The sequence below is a fragment of the Microchirus variegatus genome (genome assembly GCF_963457635.1).
Source record: "Microchirus variegatus genome assembly, chromosome: 1".
Lineage (NCBI taxonomy): Eukaryota > Metazoa > Chordata > Actinopteri > Pleuronectiformes > Soleidae > Microchirus > Microchirus variegatus.
This window is the reverse complement of record NC_139802.1, coordinates 40558590-40584613: the sequence shown is the minus strand read 5'-3', so window position 1 is coordinate 40584613 and position 26024 is coordinate 40558590. Positions and strand designations below refer to the sequence as shown.

The window sequence follows — 26024 nt, the reverse complement described above, 5'->3', positions numbered from 1 at the left end:
AATTTAAAAGTGCATTTTTCCAAGTACCATTATGAATACTTATAGTCCATGACAATACACTGTATACAGTCTAACCTTTCCTTCTCTTAAAGGGGGGGTGAAAGGGCTGAAGAAGTTGAAGTGTTAATTCAGGGCAGCACTCAAGATAGACATGCGCACAGCTGATGTGTGTGTGTGTGTGTGTGTGTGTGTGAGAGAGAGAGACATCTGCACTGACGTCAACTCCACCCCCCCCCCCCCCCCCCTCCACAAAGCTGCCAATTTGAAGCTGTCCGAGACTGGGACATACCCTGGTCTCTGCAATGTAGTGAGGAGCAGCAGCAGCAGCAGCAGCAGTTCCAGGCCAACTTCAGCTGGTGTTTGCATGCACTTTCCTCTCAGGCGGTTTGTGAGGTGGTAGAACAACCCCCTCTGCAACCTCAACCAACTTTTTCTTTCCTTTGCCAACCTGAGCCACAGCCACCACCAGCAGCAGCAGCAGCAGCACATCTGCCACCAACCAACCAACAAGAGCAACACCAAGTCCAGATTATAAAGAAGACTGATAGGTTGGAAATAGACCTGGGAAGAAATCCAACTCTCTGAAAGACTGGCTTCTCTTCTTCTTTTCTTTCCTCCTTCTTGTGACAGTGTCTGGTTGGAGACAGAGCTGCTGCTGATCTGAAGGTGGGGGGGGGTGGAGGGGGGGTGGAGGGGAGAGAGAAAGAAAGAGAGAATCCCTCTCCTGCAGTTTGTTTAAGAGGAGGATGGCACAGTCCAGGAGGAGATGAGGAGGAGAAGAAGAGGGGGAGCTGAGGAGATCCGTGTGCCAAACACTTCACCGCCTTCCTTGCGCAGCCGGAGCGGAGCTGACAACATGACGAGGATGAGCATGGTAACATTATCACACACTTCTTTTCTTTTCTGCATCCGAGCATTTAAATCCTTCCAGTGACGCGCTCATTGTTGACTAAGCAGTTTTTTGCGCACAGTTTTTTTTTTTTTTTTAACTTTTACGCACAGCAATTTTGCGGCGCATGGTTGTCAGTTGTTTGCACGGGGGTTGTGCCGTGTGCGCTCCACGTCCGCGATGCTGAAGTTTACCAACACAAATCAACTCACTCGGCTCACGCTCTTTTGGAGAGACGTTTCTTTGGGAGGTTTGAGTTTGACGCACCGTTGCGAGGAATCCGTGCCAGCTTTACCAGCTGCTGTCTGGGTCAGAGTGGCCAAGTAGGTAGCGCTGTCTGTCTGTCTGTGATTTCTGGAGCTCAGGACTCACAGCTACTGTCATTCTGTGTTTCCACCAGACATCATCATCATCATCATCATCATCCCTGACGTTTGTTTATACTGGTCCACTTTTTCTTGCTTTTGCGCACGCTGCCGTGAAGTGAGTGAAGTAAGATCAACAACAACCTGTGCTACTTCAAACACGTCGACTGCCTCAGATTTATGCTTTTTCTTCCAGTGCGTTTCACTTGCTCTGCCGTAGCTTCACACTATTGGCCATTAAACTGTCATCTGCACCAGATCAGTGCGTAATTAATGAGGATGTGGCACAATTAATCTGTTCATGTTCCTGGAAGCAACATATTTTGGAGTTAATAGTTATGTTGTGACTGAAAGATAATGAAATCAAACTCTGGTACCAACCAAATTTCAGTTCTTCATGGATTTGCGTGATACTTCTTGTTGGAATAATTACATTGCAAGTTGAATATATTTGCATTTTTCAGTGTTGAGAAGAAACACAATTCTGTTGTGTTTTTTTTCCTGCACAATCTGCAAACTTCATCTACAAGTTGAGACAATAGTACGTAACCATTCAAAAATACATGCACTATTCAATTATCTGAATAAATAAGTAACGTCAGAATTATCACTCTGACGGAGTGATAATTCCAGGAGATAGTTTCATTTAACATGCAATTGATTCCCCCCCCCCCCCCCCCCACAGGAATGCAGATGGATTGGTCAAGACAAGTTCCCAATGTAGAGCTGTTCCTGTTCGGAGTTACACCTGAGAATGACTGTGTCTGATGGATTACGGTGTTTTCTAGGAGCTGCTGACATGAACTCGGAGGCCGGTGAGATGTGGAAGTGCTCGCCTTCAGGAGAAATCTGAGACCCCCCCCCACCCCCCACCCACCCACCTCCCCGGATGAGCCTATAGGAGCTTAACAAGAACATTCAAGTGAAGGAGACAAACCATGGACTTGTTATGGTGTGGCATTGGACCGACCGCGTGCTTTTAACCCGTTCGTAGCACCCTCTGCCCCCCCCCCCCCCCCACCACCCCATGTCACATCTTTCCCTGAATTATGGAAATTTTGTGGAAGACGCTGACTTGGACCTGCTGGACCTGGAGCCTGGTGGTGATGGCTGCCTCTGAATTTCAAAGCTTCAACAGACTTTCGCACAATTCTCAAGGTATGCAAATGGATGGGGGAAATGATTGAAACAGTGTCTGTGAAGGTTGTCAAGTCATCCAGGGGTGAATTCCAATTCCTTGCTTAACCCTCAATCTCAAAAATGCGCGCTCCCGCTAGTGCAAGTGCTGTCCCGATTCTCAGAAAAATTAAGTTGAGGGCCAAGTTTAAGGGCTGAATCGCCCTCAATGTTGAGATTTTCCGAGACCACCCTTAGGAGCAAAGGCTACCCAGAATGCATTGCGTGTTTTGACCTAACGAAGATGGCGCCGAAAGTAGCAAAACAAGTACGCTACAAATTAAGTATGTGTTCTTCTTCTTCTTTTTTGGAGTTGACAGACTGGACGCAGCTTTCGCGTTATTCTGCCCCCCACAGTCTGAAGACGTATCTGCATTTAAGGGGTGTCCCATTTCTAAGTGACAAAATAACCCTCAACTCTTGGTTTTGAGGGCCAGTTAAGATTAAGGGTTGAGCTTGAGGGTTAAGATAGTAATTGGAATTGGCCCCAGGTCTTCAAGAATGTAGATGCAAGCAACTGGACCTGCTTGAGTTTCAAGTTCCTCATATCCAAAAGGCTTAGACAAGATAAATCAAGCATGTCCAGTTGCCTATATCAACCATTCTGAAGATTGTAACAGTATGCTCATAGTCAGTCACAACATCTCTTCTTCATTCTTTCTCCTATCTTTCACCTATAAAAGCGGAGTTCCTGGACTACCAGATCACTGTCCCAGAGCGGGTGGATGAGAACGGCGAGTTCCTGAGCAACACTGTGAAGCACCACCGGCCAGGCCGACGGAGACGGGGAGTGGTGGACCCCATCCTGGGACCAGTGCCCTCATTGGACCCTCCAGAGTCGAGGCTGTTCTACAGCCTGTCAGCCTACGGGAAGCACTTTCATTTAAACCTGACACTCAACCCCCACCTGGTGTCGAAACACTTCACAGTGGAGTACTGGGGCAAAGAGGGCCTCGAGTGGCGTCACAACACGGTAGATAACTGTCACTACGTCGGATTCTTGCGGAATCAGCACAGCACGACCAGAGTGGCGCTCAGCAACTGCAGGGGCCTGGTGAGTAGTGCACTGCTGTGTTTTTAAGTTATTATTATTATTCTGAAACGGTCAGCTTAGACTCTCCGACAACACAAAGAGTTGCCTCAGACAAACCCCTGCTAATAATAATGTCAGAATATAAAGCTACCGCTGCGCTCGTGTCAGCCAGTCTCTCAGACACTGTGCCAAAGGATTAGACCAATTGTAGTTTGCTGAACATGATTTTGGCCTCTTTCTGCTGAGCAGGTTAAGTCTGCAGGCAGTTTTGGATCGAGATGATGCTCATGCGGAGAGATCATATTATCACAATGATCCCTTTTTCTTTTCAGTTTGTGCGTCAAATATTACACTTTAACCGCACTTTTCAAAAGCCTTGTTAGTTCAGATCACGTTTCTTCAGCTGGTCCGTTTTTTTTACGATTTGTAAAATAATGTGTCTAAATCACATATATAACCCCATTATGAAGAGCACCACTAACAAGGCATCTAATTATACCGTCTAAGCTTTTAGTCCTTGGGATTTTGTCCACAGACACTGAATGTCCAGCTTGTATTTTGCTAATCAGTGGATTGGAAGAAAGCTGTTATTCCTCCTCATTTCAGAATAATTCTAAAGAAGGAAAAAAAAAAGTGCGCCGCTTCTTATTGGCAAATGTAATCATGTGGAGAATACATGTTGCCAAATGTGTTGGCAAGACCTACATCGAGAATCATAAATTGAATTAGCCCTTTTTGTACAAGCACCAAAAATGGACAAAAATGTGTCGACTACTTTAGAGTAATCAGTCATCAGCACATTTTGAGATCTTGACATCACACACTTTTAAAACCCAAATATGTGTCTGTTTGTATGTGTGGTCTCAGGTTAATTGCTGTCAAATCATTGTGTTATATGAACTTTAAGTCCTCCTCTTTATTAGTTTTAGAGGAGAGAGAACAATCTTCTAATGTAGGTTCTTGAATCTGGCTGCACTTTAATGATTAGTGTTTTCACTTAACTAGAAAATGTAAGTTGAGTAAATGTATATGGGTTTCCAGTGTGTAAGTTTAATCACATCTAATGCTGAGACTGCAGCTGATAACAAATGGAGAACATCTCTGTTAACCTTCCCTCTCACAAGCTTCTACCTGAAAATGTGTTCCATCCAAACATGGCAGATTTTATACATTAACACACATGCCAATAACCCTGACTAAATGTCACACACTGGACCTTTAAAGGTCAAACATCAACATTTTACCTCTGCACATGTCATTTACAGTATGTCAAACACCACAATCACCGTTTGTCATGTAACATGTGACGTCTCAGGACATTATGGTGTCATCAGCGATTATCATGAACATCTCTGCACCTCTGGGGTTATTAGTTTGGAACAGAACCCTTAGTTTTGCTTTCACTTTTGGTGTCTTGTGTGCATGCAATCACGTTAACTCAAAATGTTGTTTTCTTATGAGACACAAGACACATCCCTACACTCTTAGAAGTAAGGGTTCCAAAAGTGTTCTTCTACAAGGGCTGAGGTTCTACCTGGAACAATTTGCTTCTGAAAAACCCTTTCCCGAAAAGAAAGGGTTTTAAAGGGTTCTTGATAACACTAATGGTTCCAGTAAGAACCATTTTGATCCAGAGAACCCTTTAAAACCCCATGTGCAAAATATTTGAACCGTGCCTTAAGGAATCCTTCACTCACACCTCCCATTTTTAAGCACATCAACAACTACAGTTTGCGTGGTATAATACCCAATAAAACCCTCCTAAATGTTACAACCTGGATGTTTAACCAAATGCTGCCAAAATAATAAGAAATGCTAAACATTTATATTGAATGTAATTCTGTGTTACCGATCGCTTGTGTTTGTAACCTGTTTCTTTCACTGCTTTTCTCTCCCCTGCCTCCCAACAAGCACGGTGTTATAACAACAGAGGAAGAACAGTATTTAATAGAGCCATTAAAGAACATATCCTCCACCACCTCCAATGAATGGAACCTGGAAGAAGCACAGCAACATGTTATTTATAAAATGTCTGCCATTCCCTCACCGCAAGAGCATAGCCAGGAGTTCAGCTGTGGCATTTCAGGTTGGTGAACCTCCATCTGGGTTGGACTCTGTGTGGGTGGAACTGACGTAAAGGAATAACTATACATAGCAGGTTAAAGGAAGTGCTGGTTTGGTTCTAGGCCCAAGTTCTGGTAGACAAGACCGGGCCTCTTGTGTGCTATAGTTGCTCCTGGCCTGGACACCTTTCAACCTGTAAGAGAAAGTCTCCCTCCAGCTTTCATAAAAAAGCCCTTCTCTGCATAAAGCGTGCTTGGCTCTGACTTTTATTGAAGCACAAATCCTATTTATAGAACCAACAATTATGCTCAGATTTTTAACACAAAGACAATCAGTGCTCCTGAAATACTTTTGAGATATGACGAATTGGGAAAAAGAACCAGGTGGATATTTAGGTATTTGGGCCAAGGCCTTATAAGAAACAGCAAAGGCTGTCATCGCCAGGAAGCTAGCGTGCCCTGACATGTAACACCTTATAGCTTTTTTCCCAGAGCATCTGGGTCATAAAGCAAAGGCTTTAGCCGCAAGGTTCCAAGGGGGCAGATTCCCCTATGTAAATCCACGACACACAAACCAGCCTGTACTGACAAAAAGATGATGCATCTCGATGTTCCTTGTTATTATTTGATAATTCACCATAACCCTGCACCTTGTCTCCCTGTCTTTCACAGACCTCAGTAAAAGTGACGCACCTTGCCAGATTAACACACCCTCTCCTGCCCACTCGTCCCCTGTTCCTCACAAAGAAAGTGAGCAGCTGAACAGCACCCACAGACAGAAGCGCTCTGTCAGCACCGAGCGCTTCGTAGAGACGCTCGTGGTCGCTGATAAAATGATGGTTGGCTACCATGGGCGCAAAGACATCGAGCACTACATCCTGTCTGTAATGAATATTGTAAGTTTGATCCTACTTTTTGGTCCTGTTATTTTCTACCAAACAATACACTCGAACACTAGAAATAAAAGTACTAAGTAGAACCATATAAGGTTCGTTGGCTTGTTCTCATAGGAGAACCCTTTGGAACCCTTTTGGAGGGTTCCACCAAGAACCCTTTTAAAACCCTTTATTCGGTAAAGGGGGTTTAAAGGGATCAAAATGGTTTTTACTGGAACCATTAGTGTTACCAAGAACCCTTGAAAATCCCTTTCTTTTTCGGAAAGGGTTTTTCAGAAGCAAATGGTTCCAGGGAGAACCTCAGCCCTTGTAGAAGGACCCTTTTGGAACCCTTATTACTAAGAGTGTAGTCCAGTTTTTTTCCCACGATTTAAAGCTGCAGTGCGTAACTTTGACTGATTTGTATGCTGTGTCCTTCATCTGAAACATGGTTCTGTCAAGCAAAACTATCAGACCTGACCAAGGGAGCGTTTGTGTGTATACAGGAGCAGAGCAGGAACAAAAGTAAATGAATCCCATGAAAATGAGTGCTGAATGAGGGCCACACGGCGGAGCAGTGGCTAGCACTGATGCCTTGCAGTCAAAAGACCCAGTTCCGCGACCCTGTCTGGGGTCCAATTAAACATGCAGAATTTAGACCAGCAAATATTTGGCATTTTTTGCTTAAAAAATGAAATGACTGACTATTCATTGCAGCTGTAGAAATGTGTTAAAAGATGGCGACTGACAGTTCTGAGTGGAAGATGATGTGTTGTGTTGACATTGTGACATATATGACACACAATTTGTCTGACTTTGTGTCTTTTCTTCTTTTCTGGAGGTCAGGTTGCCAAACTTTACCGTGATGCCAGTCTAGGAAATGTTGTGAACATTATTGTGACCCGGCTGATAGTTCTGACCGAAGATCAGGTAAGAACGTCATAATAAAAATTATCACAGAACTAACTTTGAACTGTCTGTAACCAAAGTTATTACTATGGGTAATCTTTCTTATAGTCACTGGGTTTATAAGTGATGTACCTGGCGTGACTGAGCTGCAGTATTTTATGTGATTATGAAGGGGAGAGAGACCGTTCACCATATGGTCACATAACATAAAAGTTGTGTTCAGGCATCTTCCCTAAGGGAGCCTCGACTGGGGGCTTTTACATGCACTGTACACGTGTATGTATGTGTGATGGGAGAAACAGTGTCTTCCGAGCATCTGTTTTTTTTCTATAGGGATCATAGAGGATCTTTATGCGGCATCAAGTCCCCCCAAAAAATTGTCTTTATGTTCAAGTGAAGCCGCACTTTGATCCAAAAGGAAGTATTAGACTGTCAGTCCTGGTTTTGGAGGAACTCAATTACAGATACAGTTGCAGCCGAATGGGCTGTTAAGCTCCGCTGTAATTTATCAGTGGTCAAGCAGAGTTCAGCGCCGCATCAGATTCAGCTGCAGGGAGCATTGGTGTACGATAACAGAACCTGCTGTAATACAGTCACACTATTTCACACTAAATTCAGCAGGTGAACCTGAGATTTTTGAACCCGAGTGAAAGGTGATTAACACATTCCCATTGCCAGTGTTTGTTCTGTTTTTTTTTTTTTTTTTTTTTTTTAACCCATTTGTGACCAGTGCATAAAATGTGACAAATGCACCAAAAACAAATCAAGGTAACGATGTTTAAAGTTAAAGGTCCCATATTATGCAAAATCAATCTTTTTAATCATTTTAATACTTATATTTGGGACTCTGGAGGCCCTATGAGTTGGCAAAGTGTGAAAAAAGATGACTCACTGGGACGTCACAATATGCTTAATTCCTGGAATTGTTGTCTCGTGGAGCTCCGCTTTGTTCGTAAATCGTGCGAGAGTGCCGTCGAGGGCAACGGCATCCTAAAACCGGAAGTCTGCGAAGTCCGCGAAACGTTCTATTCTTGGCTCCACAGTGCAGCACAGAGTTCTACACAAACTTCCAGCCTCAGAGGATTTATCTGTCCAGTGGATACATGTTATATATGACGACAATGTGCCTGCTAGAGCCTGCAAATGATCACTTTTCCAAATGCTAACTGCTGTTAGCTCCCAGTAGCCTCTGTGGCTGATGTCATTTCCTGTCCCTTAAGTTTCGTTTTACTTTTTTTAAGGTGGACCTTTAAGGTGGACCTAAAGAGATATGACTAAACCGAGCGTTCTGAACAGGTTATGGTATGGTATTATGGTATTTTGAACAAAGCATGTCACAGACATGTTCATTAGGACACCAGGGAACTAGGTTAACTTGGATAATATTGGTTATAATATGGGATCTTTAAATTAAGTAAGATGAAATAGAAATATTAAGCACTGTCCCAAACTGTGAAAAGTACCACATGTATAGCTAACAGCTATGCTAATGGCCAGACGATGAACATACATTTTAGCATCCATGTGGAACTGATGCTGGAATTTGCATCGCTGCCAAAAATGAAGTTCATAATGCTCACTTGCGGTCGCTAATTCAGATTGGAGATGAAAACCAATAAAACCTGCGTGCATTGCAAAGTCATTTGACTAGAGTGATTAAACACATTCCCACTGGTCAAAAACCAGTTTAAACCTGCAATTAAATTGTTTTTTTTTGACCAGTGGAAATGGGTTATAATAGAAGGAGGAGATGTATTTTGCAGACTCTGCTACAAAATTCCCCAACCGTCTTTATTTCGCTGCATCTCCTTTTTCATCCACTTCTGCTATATTTTATCAAATGTGTGCTTCTTTGCAATTCAGTATCTCCTTCTCCTGCTATAAATTGTCCTTACCTTTACAAGAACTGTATCTTTGCATAAATCAGATACAAAAATGCATCTACTCCAAAAACTTGTTCCCCAACCTCCCACTGATCCCAGTTCAGTCCTCCTCCAAATAATTCACCCAGACAATTGCGCTAGTGGTTCATCGGTTGTCAGCGTTGTCAACACATGACAGTGTTGTTTATTCTCTCCACTGTTGCTATTACTGAACAGCAGACAGTTGGGACGGACAGAAATTTAGGAGAGCGAGGGATATGAAGGATATGAGGGATATGAAAAAAAGTTCACTGACTGGAATTGAAAGTGGAATTGGGGATATTGTGGGAACATAATGATACTCTATGTGTATATATACCACACAGCTACGTGACACCGTCATGACATATACTTGGATTGAAGTGTTGCCTGGAAATGCACTGCTTATACACTGTTCCTGGTCTCAACCAGTGCACTGGTCCTTTTGATGAAAACCATCCTTTGAAGTTGTTTAGTGCGGTGTACAGTGTAGTACTACAGAGTATATAATGTGACACAGTACATCAGACAGCGACACAATGGGGCTCTTTGTACAGCAGCCATTTTGACATGTTTTAGCAGGAAAAGCACAGGCGTTACTGATCACATTAACAATGGCTCTGTTTATGACTGAGCCAGCACGTATGCACCCGATATATACCATCTGATACTGGGTGAGGGGCCGGGTTTACATCTATCACGGAACCAACATACAGGGACAAACAACCATTGACAAGACACGTTAAGTCACATTAGAGCCCTCAATTAACCTGCATCCAGGCACCTACTGGACAGCACAAGCTGTCAATCACATTACATTCTATTGATGAAATGCTGAAACTAGAGATTGAGACCATGATTTCCTCAGGGAAATGTTTACTGATGTTATAAATCGAGTGAAAATCTGAAACTCATTATTCCCAGCTCATTGCCGTGAAGCAATTAGGGTTTTTTTTGCAAGACCTCCTAATTCTGAGGACTCTGGGTTTGGCGGAGTGGAGTCACCCCCAATCCCCCCACAAAACAAGTCATTTAACAAGCACCACAGCAGTTCAATCACCCTGCCAAAACAGCCCTGTTCAGAACGCTCGGTTTAGTAGTATCTCTTTAGGTCCACCTTAAAAAAAAGTTGAACGAAACTTAAGGGACAGGAAATGACATCAGCCACAGAGGCTACTGGGAGCTAACAGCAGTTAGCATTTGGAAAAGTGATCATTTGCAGGCTCTAGCAGGCACATTGCCATCATATATAACATGTATCCACTGGACAGATAAATCCTCTGAGGCTGGAAGTATGTGTAGAACTCTGTGTTGCACTGTGGAGCCAAGAATAGAACGTTTCGCGGACTTCGCAGACTTCCGGTTTTAGGATGCCCTTGCCCTCACCGGCACTCTCACATGTTTTACGGACAAAGCGGAGCTCCACAAGACAACAATTCCAGGAATTTGGCGTCCTGTGAGCGCAGAAGTCAACATCGCATGTTTTATCTCCTGTACTTAGACTGAGGAGGACCACACAACATAAGTGAGTCCTCTTTTTTCACACTTTGCCGACTGGTAGGGCCTCCAGAGTCCCAACTATAAGTATTAAAATGATTAAAAAGTTGATTTTGCATAAAATGGAACCTTTAAATCTTGCATAGTTCTGCTTAAATAGGCTTCACTTTGAAGGCTATGTCCATTTCTTATATATAATCTACAGAAACCAAACCAGCAAGAACCTTCTTGCTGTGAGGCAGCAGTGCCAACGGCTGCGCCGACACATCAAAAACTGAATAATGCGTCATGATGCAATACGAATGAATATGGCACGACGTGGATGTGTTTGTACACGAGTCAACCTCGCAGTAACAACAAAATAGGATATGATGCAACACAATTTATTGCATTCTGTCACATGATGTACGATGCTATGACAGTTCGATATGATTTAGTGCCACAGAGATGATATTGGAACAAAAGAGAGTGAGATAATCTGCTGTAAACGCACAGTTAAATACAATAGAATGTAACAGACAATGGTTTGACACAAGACATCTATCATATATCTGATAGTGGAAAAGACTATATGATGGATCGTAATATGGTTCGATTTTATTGTAATACTGTTGCGTTGTGTTTTGCAGCCTAACCTGGAGATTAACCACCACGCTGACAAGTCTCTGGACAGTTTCTGTAAGTGGCAGAAGTCCATCTTGTCTCATCACAGTGATGGCAACAGTATTCCTGAAAATGGGATGGCTCATCACGACAACGCCGTCCTAATCACCCGGTAAGTGCAGGCTCACGTCTACGAGACTATGAAAATGTTGGTATAATCCGATGTTGGTATATTGATGCCACGTTTGAGTTGTTCTTTCATAGGAAGTAGCGCTAATCTGTGCTTTTGGCTCATAAAAAAACTCACGGTTCTGCTTGAGAGACTGTGTGTGAGTGCGCCTGCAGGTGCCGCGCTAAAAACCTCCAAATGTCCACTTCTTGTGCACACACTCAAACTATAACCGTTACAGCTGATGTGAATAAATACCGCCGTTCTGTCAATAAAATGTGCAGTTTCAGACTTGCTGTACCTGTCATGTTGCACATTGCGTTAAGGGTGTTACCACGAAACAGCAAAGGTCTGTCATTACCTGGAATAGGCTTCATTGTTGCCAGAACTGTTTTGGCCACATAACCTAGCAACTGAAGAGCACATTCCCCCTCCTCCACTGGTTTTGTTTAGCGAAAGGATGGCGCTCTGTGATTGACATAGGCTAAAGCCAAGATTTTTGACTCTAGGCTTTGCACAAAACAGCCTTTCTATCATTTAGGTGCTCATTCTTGTTGACTGTCAGTTGATGTTCTCCAGCTGCTGTGGCTCAGGTTTTATTATTGGTTTTAGCATCACCAGCCTCAAAGGGTGCTTAGTAGCGTCCACATAGTCCGACTAGTCATGGGATTTATCTCAAATTGTTAATTTTTCCCTTCTGTAGGACGTTATAGATTATGGTGCTATTCTCTGGAAAAGCTCTCTTCGGAAGTGTAACGCTCATGATTAGTCACTAGTCAGTCATATTTCAGTCCACAAACGGTAATTTTGGAATTGTCAGACCAGGTCCACACATGCCAACCTGCACCACCCACTAGGAGATAAAACTAACAGCAGCAGCATAGCACTGCAATGTCAATGTTGCCTCAGACAGTAGCTATCTTGGAAATGTGTTTTGAATGCGAAATGATAGCAACGATAACCCGGTTCAAACCTGGTGTTTATATCTGCTTTAGTGATGGCTAGTGCTACATAGGACTGTTATGGTTTCCCACTCCTTTTTAGAGATGAAAGACTGAAGCAAACCTCTACTTGCACGGCTGTAGTATGAAATATTTGAACCATTAGTCGAGAGGATATCTCATGATCAGCGTTAGTGTTGTGGAGGTCGCTGGGTGTCAGCTGCCGAGTCAGGCTCTAACCCAATCCTGAGGACAAACTATGTGGCAACATGCGTCCTCATTGCTTTTGATTTGTGGTCAGGTTCTGAGCAAGCATTCAGAACAGATTTGAACCGTTCGGACCTGAACTGTGTAGATTATGTATGGATAGATCATGGGTTGGAGCCAGTAAGTGTAAGTAACTTGAGTCCAGACTGAAATATTGCCTCAGTCCTTGGATATATTAAATACTTCTACATTTGCACAGATATTTGAGGTCACTGAGTCCTAATAACAGTTCTCTTTCTGTAACACACATGAGTTTCCCATTGAGGTTTTCACCTTAAATGGCTCATAACGCTCAATTTTACATTCGCAGACGTCCTTATTATCTGCAGGTAGCGCAGGCTTTAAATCTTCCTGTAGGATGGCGCACATCAACACTGCTGTCGATTTCTTTGCTGATTGGTCGCCAAACCCCTGTTTTTTAGTACCGCAGCACTTTGGGTCAGTTCCACTCTGGTGGGACATCTGTGACTTTCGAGCAAATGTGGCATCGGTGAATCGTTAAACTCTGGCAATGTGTCGAGAAAATTGGGTAATGTGGTGCTGGGAGGAGGCAGCAGCTGAGAGCGCTGAGATGCTAACATTGGAGATAGTATAAATAACGTGATGGTAGACACCAGTAAACTCTTATTAGCTGCCATGTCTGGAGGAGCAGTTGATGGTGAAATGTGCTTAATAAAAGCGGACAGAACTTAGCTCAGAGGGTTATTTAATTCATTTATGGATCAACTTTTTCCACATGCATATTTACCCTGCAAAATCACCTTGTTTGCTTTGGTCAGATAAAGAAGATAAAACATTGGATGACGTCATGTTGGGCACTAGAATAAGAATGAGTTATTTTTGCACACTCACCAGTTTGTGATAGTGAATTTGACCCATCCTTATAACACACCAGTAGTGAACACACACAAGTTGGGTGCAGGAGCAATGGGGGATCGGGTACCTTGCTCAGGGGCACCCCGACCTTTGGCCTTTCCTGGGATTTGAACCACCCTCTGGTTACGAGCCCAATTTCTTTCCACCAACTTTTCACTATTTGTAGTATTTTTTTTGAGACAACTATTTAATAATAGTTAAAGGTGCATTATGTAATAAATCTAAAGCAACTGGCCATAAAATCCTCCTAATATGTCACAGAGACTCAGGAATAATGTTCATATAACAAACTGAACTCACCAACAACAACAGTACAGACAAAATATTTGCATAAAAAAATAATATTTTGCAGACTGCAAATCATGTCTATGATTTGAAATCATGTTTTGGCATGTGGCGCCACCTACCACCGTCTACCAATCATTGCAGTCAGTAGAGTCTCAGCTGCCGAGAAAACACGGGTTGCAAGTTACATCAGAAAACGAAACCTAAAAGACCTCTGTATTTTGAATTTGAATGTAGTAAACATTTTTGGCCACATTCTTACATATGGCACCTTTAATAATACATACGGATCAATCGGGTGCCAGGGTTATATTTTTTGCACATGTTTTCATGCACAGTGCATGGGCATACATTCAAGTGTTTGTTTAGACTCATATGCATCAGTCTCCCTTGAACAAAACAGGTCCAACTATGAAGGAAAGTATTTATACTGTATGGCTATATTTGGACGACAGTCAGCTATTTTGTCTACTTCTTGTGTAATCTTTTCTAATTATGTGTCTCAGGATCTCATTACATACCGTATTATTAAGTCAATCCTGACTTTGTCAAACGTCCAAGTACTTCAGTAAATGGAATTATTATATGAAGAAATGTGATGACATCATGATAAGGAATAAAGCCATTCCACTGCAGTTATTATTATGAACGTATTCTCCAACTATCCTGCAGAGACTCATTAAATCTTTTCACCTACAATGACTCAGTTTCCCCAACGTCCTGCTTATCATCTTCAACCATCGCTGTCGTCATCCCAGGGACCTTCTGTGGCTCTGTTGCTTTTTTTCCCCCTGTAAGTTTCTGCCACGTTTGGAACGTGGCCTGTCACTTTTGAAAAAAAAAAAAAAGAGACGCAATTATGGAATCGCATAAAAAAACAGGCGTCCCCCGAAAGAGGGCGAGGTTGCACCTCACTGGTTTGGAGCTGCTCCACTATAGGAAGAAGGAAGAGAAAGTAAGGTAAGGAAGGAAGGAAGATGAAATTAGATTAGCTTTGCCCTTGGTTTTAATAGATTAAAAGCTTTAAGAATGATTGGATCTTTCATTTGAAATATATGTAGTGCTCTTTAATTTACTATGGGTTAGTGGGTTCAGCAGCGGTAGCAGCAGCAGCACCTCATCCCTCCCTCGTTCTATTGGATTACCTGTGTGCAGGTCACGGGAGTTAACAGTCGGGACACGGCGGCGGGACCGCAGCCTTTCACTGTACTCTTTGACATTTGAGCACTGTGTGTGTGTGTGTGTGTGTGTGTGTGTGTGTGTGTTTTACCCCTGTGACATTTGTGCTGGAGGCTCATGCTGTGGATGAGTGGAGCCCACCAGGTGCTTTCATAGCTTCCTTATATGCTATTGTTATGCTCCTTATAGGCTATTGTTGTGCTCCTTATAGGCTATTGTTATGCTCATTCTTATATTCATATAACAAACTGAACTCACCAACAACAACAGTACAGCCAAAATATTTGCATTCAAAAAAATATTTTGCAGACTGCAAATCATGCTTATGTTTTGAAATCATGTTTTGGCATGTGGCGCCACCTACCGCCGCCTACCAATCATTGCAGTCAGTACAGTCTCAGCTGCCGAGCAACCACGGGTTGCCAGTTACGTCAAAAAATTAAACCTAAAAGACCTCTGCATTTTGAATATGAATGTAATAACCGTTTTTGGCCATATTCTTACATATGGCACCTTTAAATAAAAAGTGGAGATAATGAAATTGTTTTTCTTTTGTCTTCTTTTCTTGCCTAGGTATGACATCTGCACCTACAAGAACAAACCCTGTGGTACCTTAGGTGAGTCCCCCGTTTATAAACACTGTTTTAACACGTGCATTCCTGCCAAATAGGTAACATTAGCTGATGTTGACTATATTGTGTCGGGTGGGGGGGTGGGGTCTTTTCGCTCTTTTTCACTCTCTGGAGACGGTGGTTTTCATTTTCACCTTCGGTGTGTCCTCAGACAAACCGTGTTTAGCAACCTTCTCATTCTCCCTCAGAGGAACACCAGACGGCTCCTGAGAGACATAATGAGAAGGATGTTTTCACTTGTGTTATTATGGCTCCTCAGTGGCTCTCTCTCTCTCTCTCTCTCTCTCTGTCTCCTCCTCTCCTCTGTCGGACGAGGCCCTGGAGTCCTGATCCTGGACGGTCGCGGTCACCTCCTCGCGCGGTGTCCAATTCATAAAACCCTTTCTCCTCGTCTCTCGCTCCTCAGGTTGTCTAAAGGCGTTAAGAGTAAGAGAAAGAGAAAGGAAACGGTATGTGTCGGACAGACGAGGAGGGAGACTTGGGAGGGGTGGTGGGGTGGGTAAAAAGGAGAGTAGTGACAGAGGGAGGAGATGAGAAAGAATGAGAGGAGGAGTTGAAAGGAAAATATAAGGGGGAAAAGGACAATTATAGGGAGTGTTAGAGTATGCAGGAGGGAGATGGAGTGGGTGATATGCTGGTGGAGAAGGTAATGGGGGTTTGAAAAAAAAGGACAGCATGCAGTGGCAGAACCCATTCTCTCCTGTCCCCACCCCACACCACCACCACCCCCCTCACTCAGGCCATCTCCCCCCCTCCTCATCTTATCTCTGCAAAGGCCCTGCAGGCACCACAGTATATCTTGGAGGTAATATTGTGACTTCAGGGGTGGTTTGACAGATTGACCGCATTCGTCACATTCCCCCAGGTCGCTTTAATTGCCCTGGCATCTGCTTGGCTTCCTCGTTGTCTCGGCTCTCACCACCACCACCACCACCACCACCAGACCTACCTCGACCACCTTCTTCCTCCTCCAACCCGCCCCTCCTCCCCCTCTCTGGGATCATGCTCCCGGGGTCAGATCACTGGCCTCCAGGGTCGCCCAGTAATCACGGGGCTGAAGATAATACGCGGTCCACCACAGTGTTAAGAAAAACACTCGTTATGGGATTTGTGTGTCTGCGCTCGCTCACCCGCGCAACTGTCTTAGTGAGGACACACAGACATAATGTATTCCCTAGTACTTCACCCTTACCTAACCCTAAAACCAGGTCATATCACTGAAAAGCATTTTCATCCTATACTCTTAGAATTAAGGGTTCCTTCTACAATGGCTGAGGTTCTACCTGGTACCATTTGCTTCTGGAAAACCCTTTTTTCCCAAAGAAAAGGGTTTTTCAAAGGTTCTTGGTAACACTAATGGTTCCAGTAAGAACCATTTTGATCCAGAGAACCTTTTAAAACCCCTTTCCTGAATAAAGGGGTTTAAAAGGGTTCTTGGTGGAACCCTCCGACCCTTACAAAAAGGGTTCTCCTATGAGGACAAGCTGAAGAACCGTATATGGTTCTACTTAGCACTTTTATTTCTGAGTGTAGCTGGCTGCAAAAAGTGGAATGGATTTCTGAGGCTCCAATACAAAAAGTCGTAAAGTCTGTAAAGTCGCTGCACCCCAAAGGGTTTTAAAAGGGTTCTTGGTGGAACCTTTCTAAAAAGGTTCTACCTGAAAAACCTTATATGGTTCTACTTAGCACTTTTATTTCTAAGAGTGTATAGCATTATGCCTTAAAACTACATACATTCAAATCTCAGCCCTAAACTTAACCAGTTCCTCAGAAATGAGGTTTTGCCTCATTAGGACCAGGTTTTGGTCTCCATGAGGAACACTGGTCCTGACCACGTTAGTGTTTATGCCAGAAAAGGTCCTAAAGAGGCAACAAATACAAGCACACACACACTCACACTCACTTCACTCTGTCCGACACACACATACACATTCTTAAGCTAATCGCAGCGTAGCCACCCTCCCTCTCTTCACCTTCAGGCTCCCTCTCTACCCCGCAGTAATGGTTTCAGTGGCCTCCTGATTTGCGAGTCTATTCTTGTTTAGCCTCTTAGTAAAGAGGATACAAAAGCCTTGCCACTTTTAACAGGGAGGCAGAGTTCATGCGAAGCTGCGCGGGGGAAGTCTGAGGCAACGCTGACCAGCAAAGCGTGATTTATGTAGCCGCTCCCTCGCGCAAATGCAGGTGTGTCGAGGTTGTCGATAGCACGTTTGGACGGTTTGACTGCCGTTTTTAGGGCTGTATCCATGCACGTCAATGTAAGAGTGAATTTCTGGAGATCACACTGAACTGGAGTACAGCTGATCGGGTTGTGATTCAACTCCTGTCACTATATACTAACGCTGGGCACCAGGCTAACGCATGACGCGTTTCCATGACAACTGATTGGAAAAAGACGCGCGTGACGCCATGTTTACGTGCCGCAACACCGGAGTCCAGGCACCGTTTACCAGTTAGCTCTGTAAGCTGCATTAGCGCCGTTAGCGTGCGAAAATAACCAGCGTACCTGTGTACTGCGTATGTGTGCCTCTGTTTTTAAAGTTTAGCGTTACTTTAGAAACTAATTTTAACAATCGGGATTCACGTAAACATGACGTCACACTCACCAACAGCAGCAAGAAGACCCAGGTTCCTGGGTTCCAGCCCCGGTTGGACCAAGGGCCTTTCTGCAAGGAGTTTGCATGATGTTCTCCCCATGTGTGCATGGGTTTTCTCCTGGTTCTCCGGCTTCCTCCCACAGTCCAAAAACATTCAATATGGGGATTAGGTAAATTGGTCACCCTAAACTGACCGTGGGCGTGAAAAAATGGTTGTGGCCCTGCGATGGACTGGTGAACTGTCCAGGGTGTTCCCCGCCTATTGCCCTACGTCAGCTGAGATAGGCACAGCAGCCCCGCGACCCCCCGGTGGAGGATAAAGCGGTAGATAATGGATGGATGGCCTCGAAACCTTCCAAAACTACTTTACTCACTGTAGTACATATGCCAGTCCTGTGTGTGGTGCTGTGGCACTGCTACAGAAATAGACCAAAAACCAGAGAAGAAGACGTTGAGCACGTATATATATGCACACACAAGAGTTTGATATTATGAAGTTAATGGATGGTAGAAAGACAGAATTGAGCTGGACATGACACAAATAGTCATTGTGGTATGTCACGTGATAGGTCAACTCCAAAAAATACTCAATGCCAACCAGTTGAGAGGGGGGCATATCGCCCCCTAGTGTAGATAAGTGTGACACACTTCATTTAAAGAAATCAATTTCCTGCCAGAACAATTAAAGAACCTTGCATCTGTATGTCAGAATAAAGAGCTATTTTAACACACTGACGGCAGCTTTAAAGCTACTTTTGTCCACTTGCTCTTACAATGAGAGAAACAACACCACAGAAAATATACATTCAATAAGTCATTAGTGAATAAATGCAGCAGCTACAAAGCCTCCTTGTCCAAGACACATGGATTGTTCCGTGTATCTGCCCTCAGTCTATTTCTGTCCTCTGCGTTGACTGCTTTCTTTCTTAGACCGTAATCTCTCCTCCTCCTGAATGCAAAGTGACATTTTATCTGGAGAAATCAGGAACGTTTCTTGAACACCTTCCACGTCTCTGTCTCCTCCGTACTCCCCCCCCACCCCCCCCCCCCGCCAGTCGTTGTAGTCGCACTCACTGTCTCTGTTGCCACGGTCGAGCTCTGGTAAACCAATCATCGCTGGATGATGTAAAACACAAATCGCCCAGCGGTGTGCCAGTGCGGGAATGCGGACACGGACGCCAGATTTCAAAAAACTCCGGTACATTCCAGAGTACAGAGAGATTTACCTGGCATTGATCAGGCTTACTCAGCAATGTTTGAACTTTTTATTGTTTGAGCGTTTTTTTTCTTTTTCTTCTTCTCTCTTTTGGGGAAGGACTTGAATATGTTCTGCCTTCCAGCTCTCCAGTAAGGCACAATATTTTGCATTTTCTCTCGCTGGTTTTTCTGGGAAATTGGTCACAATACGTGCTAAATATGGATGTGAATGTGAAGGTCTGGGTTTTATCCAAAAGTATTAGGGTTACTGTTGGACGTTTTAGCGATGCAAACACCACAAACGTTGCGGTGTTAGGATGGAGAAAGTTATTTTGTTCAGTTGCAGACAGCCATTAGTAATACATGCAAATAATTCACTTAACTTTCATCCCTCTCGGAGTGTCCTTCAGTCTTTCCCTGCAACAAACAACTTAATTAAAATCTTCTTTCCCGTAGCACACATCCTCTAACACACACACACACACACACAAACAGACGCACACACACACCTGCTTTGCGCTGTCATATGATCCACTCTGCAGTCACCTGTAGATGTAATCTGTGAAGAATTGCCTCCTGTCTCCCTATCTGACCTGTCAAGCTTTAGAGAAAAAGGACTTGTGACACCTGGATAATGGAGAGGTTTTAACGTTTATACACCCTCCCCCCCCCTCCCTCCCCTGCGCTCTCTCTCTTTTCCTTTCTTTCTTTTTCTTCTCTTTCCCCTTTCGTTCTCTGACTTGGGAAATGAGTAAACCATCTATATTTTCTGACAGGTTTCTGCAGGGGCACAGAGTTGGGCGAGGGGGGGGAGGGGGGTTCTTATATTCCCCCCTCCTTGGCTCGCATTTTGGTGACCCCCCGTTACTGTGAATTGAAATGTATAAATCTTAACCCTTGTCTAGACGTTTTCCACCAGTCTCTGTAGTTTGCAAGAAGTAATGAAAAAAAAAAAGGAAAAAGAAGCTGTCTAGCCAGTGATGCTTAACTCAACACCCCAGCTTCCCCCAAAGTGAATCTATTAGCAGCAGATTGTCTTTCAGCGCCGCTGGAAGCAGGCCGATCATGTGTGTGGAATCCTGATTTTTTTTATGACTCGCCCCGCTAAGAATGTGTGTTTGTATGTTTGTCTGGCATGCGTGTGCGTCTTTGTGTCCAGGCTTGGCCTCGGTGGCTGGAATGTGCGAGCCGGAGAGGAGCTGCAGCATCAATGAAGACATCGGCCTCAGCTCTGCTTTCACCATCGCGCACGAGATTGGCCACAAGTGAGTTTTTAAAAAGATGTTTTAAGGTTCAGCAATAATATATATATATATATTTTCTGATACAAATGGCAGAAATGGGAGGATGCCAGCCAGCTTTGTAGGTCAGTTATGAATCTGCATGTGCAAGAGAATTTGTCGCAATCACTCATTTTCTTGTATTTAAAATGTTCCCTTGAAATTTACGACCTGTCGTGTGAGTCATGTAAAGATAATCTGCTTTTCTCCAAATGGGGGAAAGCTGTCATTCGACTATTACTAGTGCAGTGCCCGTAGGAAGTATGTATTCCTATAGTGGGAGATGAAGAAGATTTGTCAGTTATGGTAATGCATGATAAGGAACGTAAAGGCTAACATAATACAAACACTGTGCAACCTCAGTAGGCACAACGCAAATGTTTTCATTTTTCGATTAGCATTAGCATAGCTAGCTGTTTTGTGACTGTCAGCCACGCCACAACAGTTGTGCTAATCGTAGCCTCGCTAGCTTACCTTTGGAAACAGGTTTGCCAAGGTAGCCGCAAAGTAGTAGCATGCTAATGCAAAATAAATATGTGCTTGCGTATTGGTGAATCAAATCACTAGCAGACGTGGATGGGTTCATCCAAGTTAATATTAAAGAGCCCATATTATGCAAAATCAACTTTTTAATCATTTTAATACATATAATGGGGACTCAGTCTGCAAAGTGTGAAAAAAACTCATTGGGACGTCACAAGACGCTAAATTCCTGGAATTGTTGTCTCGGAGCTCCGCTTTGTCCGTAAAACACACGAGAGTGCTGGCGAGGTCCATGAAAAGTTCTATTCTTGGCTCCACAGTGCAGCACAGAGTTCTACACAAACTTCCAGCCTCAGAGGATTTATCTGTCCAGTGGATACATGTTATATATGACGGCAATGGGCCTGCTAGAGCCTGCAAATGATCACTTTTCCAAATGCTAACTGCTGTTAGCTCCCAGTAGCCTCTGTGGCTGATATAATTTCCTGTCCCTTAAGTTCCGTTTTACTTTTTTTTTTAAGGTGGACCTTTAAGAGATACTTCTTAACCGAGCGTTCTGAACAGGGCTGTTTATTAGGACACCAGGGAACTAGGTTAACTTGGAGAAACAGGGTATAATATGGGACCTTTAAAGTTGACATTGTGTGGAATGGCAGTGCTCGTCCGCTGAAGTCAGTCAAGGCAAGAAATAGGTCGACGTCACAACACAAAACCTCCTCGATCCATAACAGATGTCTTTCTTAATGTCTAATGCCTGCTCTAAAATCAAAAGTTTCCTGTTTACATTTGAACACTCTTGCTTTTCAAGCCATTTATGACATAGCTCTTCCTTTTGTGATGCGCCTCTGTGTTTTTAGGATAGTAAACAGAATAAATGTAGGTTTTGGCCTGTTGGTCAGACAAAACAAGGGGATTTTTACCATTTGTTGACACTATTCACTCAATAATTAATTAAATAACAGATTATTCACGAATGAAAAGAAACATAACAGTCAAAATAAACCTTTAAAACAAAACAAAATGACATTATTGTACAGGTTTTCATCATCATGGCTTCCAAATTTTACAGAGATAGTTTCATGTTTAGTCTTTCCTTTCCTCTATTTCCCCCAGATTGTTACTGTTTTCATTGGCGTGGTCATGTTTAGGAACATACAGTTCAGCAACAGCTTTAGGGAACATCTTCTGTTCACAGTGTAACTCACCTACAGCTGTTGTGAGTTACACTGTGGGCACAAGCCCTGACGAAAACAACTGTAGAAGGGATTAATGCGACCTACATGTACTGAAATATTAAATATTACCTGGTGGTTAACTAAAGGAGCAGCAGGCAATGTTTGTGTCTTTAATGGTCTTTTTTGCATTGGGTTTATTGTTTTGGATAAAGAATACTTTTGTCATAAATTAAGATAAACTTCAATTTTGCATAACGGCAAGGAAATAAGCTGATAGTGTTGTTTTTTAATTTATGTTTTGTGCGATACATTTTTATAAAGGTTCCACCTGGAATCCTTTTGGAGGGTCCCACCAAGAACCCTTTTCAAGCCCTTTATTCAGGAAAGGGGTTTTAAAGAGTTCTCTGGATCAAAATGGTTCTTACTGGAACCATTAGTGTTACCAAGAAGCCTTGAAAAACCCTTTCTTCGGGAAAGGGTTTTTCAGAAGTTCCAGGTGGAACCTCAGCTCTTGTAGAAGAACCCTTTTGGAACCCTTATTTCTAAGAGTGTAGTGTATCACAACCTAGCATGCATACCCAATCGAATTCCACACACTTCTGTATCACTGTATGCACGCAGATTTCCTCCCGAAAACGTCTCGTCCAAACACGGTATAAAAAGTGACTTTTGCGTCTTCTGTTCAGACCGTCATCATGACTCAGAGCAAATTGGAAAAGGAAAACAGTTTTAAAACAAAAATTAATTATTCAAACTAAAGTTAGAAGGTTGTCATATAAGCTGCTAACTTGTCCTTGAATGAACTCACTTTTCCTCATGGGGTCAAGTCATTCCAAGTCAAGGGAGGCTTAAAGTCCAACTGAGGTCACACGTCATCTGGTGTTAAAGCCAAAGTCAAACTGTGTCTGTTTTTGATTTTGACAAGTGGAGTCAAAAGTCATTATATTCGCGACTCCATTCTCGTGAGTCCAACTCCAATCTGACTTGTGTCTACACTGACAGCCAATGAGTTTCTGTCTTTTGCTGCAGATCCTTTTAAAAACCCTTTATCGCCTTTCACGACTGAGTGCTTTAATAATTGTTGTTAAACAAACATGAGCGACTACATGGGGCCTGCATGTTGCCCTTCTTTCCCACCACAGACATCTTGAACTGTATCTTTGCATATTTCCTCATGTAAATGTCAGTGTCCACATACCTCTGGCTCTTTCTTACTGAATATAAAGCAAAATAATGATGATGTATTAGTCTACATATCCCTCTCGAGAGAGTTCAGCAAGATGGCGATTTCCTTTATTATGTCTCATGTCTGCTTCTGTTGTGGGGCAGTTGTAAAAATAGTCTCTGCTTCTTGAGGATGTATTAAAAAAAAACACAGTGCAGTGGGGTTTCAAGCGGGCTGATTTATTTCCAGAGTAGGGTAAAATGTCATAAACGCCAGCCTTAGAAAAACAGGTTCAGGCTGTGCAATGTGGTTGGGTTTGTTTTATACATTAGACCTGATTTGTGCTCCTGGACTGAGAGGAAAAGAAAGCTACGACCTCCTGCCGTAACCTGAGATTCTCGCTCAAATGATATCCAGACAGATAAGGTTTTCTTTTTAAAATGAATTGTTAAAATGATTTATTTTCGCCCTCGGTGTGAAATAAATTCTTGAGCAGCTTTCATAACAGACCACAAGGTTTGGGAGCTACTTGGGTTTCGGGTCTCTCCCTGAGCTCTGCCATTGATAAAGGACACACACACACAAACATGCACACACACACATCCTCTCTTTAGCTGGTGGCAACTCCCACGTCACGGCCTGCTCAGACCTGCAGGCGTTGATTGACAAGCAGGCATCAGAGTAGTGATTAGAACTCTTTTCGTTCCTGTCGAGTTCCAGACAAGGGTTGACCCTTGACCTGTGGCTCTCCCTCTCACAGCTGTTTTCAGTGCCACAGAGCTCGAACTTTACAGCCAAAGCCAGTGAGCGAAGGCATCCTCCTTGACTTTCCTGCGTCCTTTCATCTAAATTGAGCAAGTAAAGGTCCAGTGTATAACATTATAAGCAAGAATTGTATTAAAAATATGTTATATACACAGTATATTGTCATACTTTCCAGATCTGTGTGTATGCAGAGGCCCACAGAGCTCTGCTAGGTTCTTGTCTCAGTGGTAGGCTGTGCCTGATGGTCGTATCAGCGAGATGCATAGACGCTGTACTGGTGCACAACAAAGGAGGACACCAAGCAGCTCTTGCTTTTCCTGCTTTGTTCGTCTCAACAAGACGTCAAGCTTTGTAAAATCCTAGAAATAAAAATGTTAAGTAGAACCATATAAGGTTCTTCAGCTTGTCCTCATAGGAGAACCCTTTTTGGCTCCAGGACCTGGAACCCTTTTGGAGGGTTCCACCAAGAACCATTTTAAAACCCTTTATTCAGGAAAGGGGTTTTAAAGGGTTCTCTGGATCAAAATGGATCTTACTGGAACCATTAGTGTTACCAAGAACCCTTGAAAAACCCTTTCTTCAGGAAAGGGTTTTTCAGAAGCAAATGGTTCCAGGTAGAACCTCAGCCCTTGTAGAAGTACACTTTTTGAACCCTTATTTCTAAGAGTGATTTATAGCTGTTTCCATGGAGGAGAACTTTGTATTTGTTGGCGTTTGCATTAGGAATAGTACCAAAATAACCAACCCCAACTGTTCCATTTTGAGTTGCTGGTAAAGTGCGATGTGTCGATGTCCTCCATTGTTGTCCTTTGTGTTGCATTGGGTGTCGTTGCCGTCACACGACTATGACATTGCGCTATGTATCTCGCTGATGCGGCCATCGGGGACAGCACAGACCACACCTACCAAGTAAAGGTACTTTTCTTAGTTGAAATGTTGCAGTACCACGAGTGGCCACTGAATAAAATTGTCTGCAAGGCAGAGGGGGCGGTGCTCTATCCAATTCTTAAGACAAGCTGAGCCTAGAAGGACACCGTAATTCCCTGATGTGCTTGGGGAAAGGGTCACTCAGTCCTACACACTGGTCCTTTAACTGCCAAAGAAAGGGTCATCGTCACAGTCAATTTTATTTAACACTTTTTGTTTGTTTTTTTTAGTTTTGGGATGAACCATGATGGGATCGGGAACTCCTGCGGTACCAAAGGCCACGAGACAGCCAAACTGATGGCTGCTCACATAACAGCCAACACCCACCCGTTCTCCTGGTCTGCCTGCAGCAAAGACTACATCACCAGCTTTCTCGAGTAAGTGGATGATGGTTGATCCCATTGGGGCTGTCTGAGTGTGTTTAGATTTGCCTCTATGTGTGTGTGTGTGTGTGTGTGTGTGTGCGGTCCAGAAAAAGGTGCATGCCTGTTTTCCTGCAGCCGTCTCACTTCACAACCCACTGCCACTGGCAGGCCCTTGTGGTGACCCACTAGGCCGCCTTGTATGCAAGTCCTTCCCCACTCCATTCCCATCCGTTTCATCACGGAGACTCCTGCCAGACCTCCTTGCGGCTGTGCATGATAACTGGGTGCCTTCGTCCATTGCATCCCTGCACCACAAGGCGGGCGATGTTAGCGCTCGTGTGGTCCTTGGTGGTGATGTGCGTCGGTCAGTTGCCTTCAACCACTTTGCCACTGTTTTTTTTTTGTTTTTT

General features: G+C 43.5%; 1 protein-coding gene across 2 annotated transcripts in view; it reads left to right on the top strand.

Moving 5' to 3' along the window:
* Positions 1-2303: 2303 nt before the first annotated feature.
* Positions 2304-26024, top strand: part of adamts6 (ADAM metallopeptidase with thrombospondin type 1 motif, 6) — a gene marked incomplete at both ends in the record, with an annotated part of 90911 nt that continues 67190 nt past the window's right edge. Inside the window, 9 exons of one of the 2 annotated variants that reach the window (XM_083887815.1) lie at positions 2304-2412; positions 3114-3484; positions 5375-5549; positions 6199-6422; positions 7248-7331; positions 11338-11483; positions 15602-15645; positions 20614-20719; positions 25480-25626. In XM_083887815.1, coding sequence (XP_083743941.1) covers positions 2304-2412; positions 3114-3484; positions 5375-5549; positions 6199-6422; positions 7248-7331; positions 11338-11483; positions 15602-15645; positions 20614-20719; positions 25480-25626 — 1406 coding nt within the window. Of the gene's footprint in view, positions 2413-3113; positions 3485-5374; positions 5554-6198; positions 6423-7247; positions 7332-11337; positions 11484-15601; positions 15646-20613; positions 20720-25479; positions 25627-26024 lie in introns of both variants that reach the window. The other variant, XM_083887816.1, reaches the window with a different exon arrangement.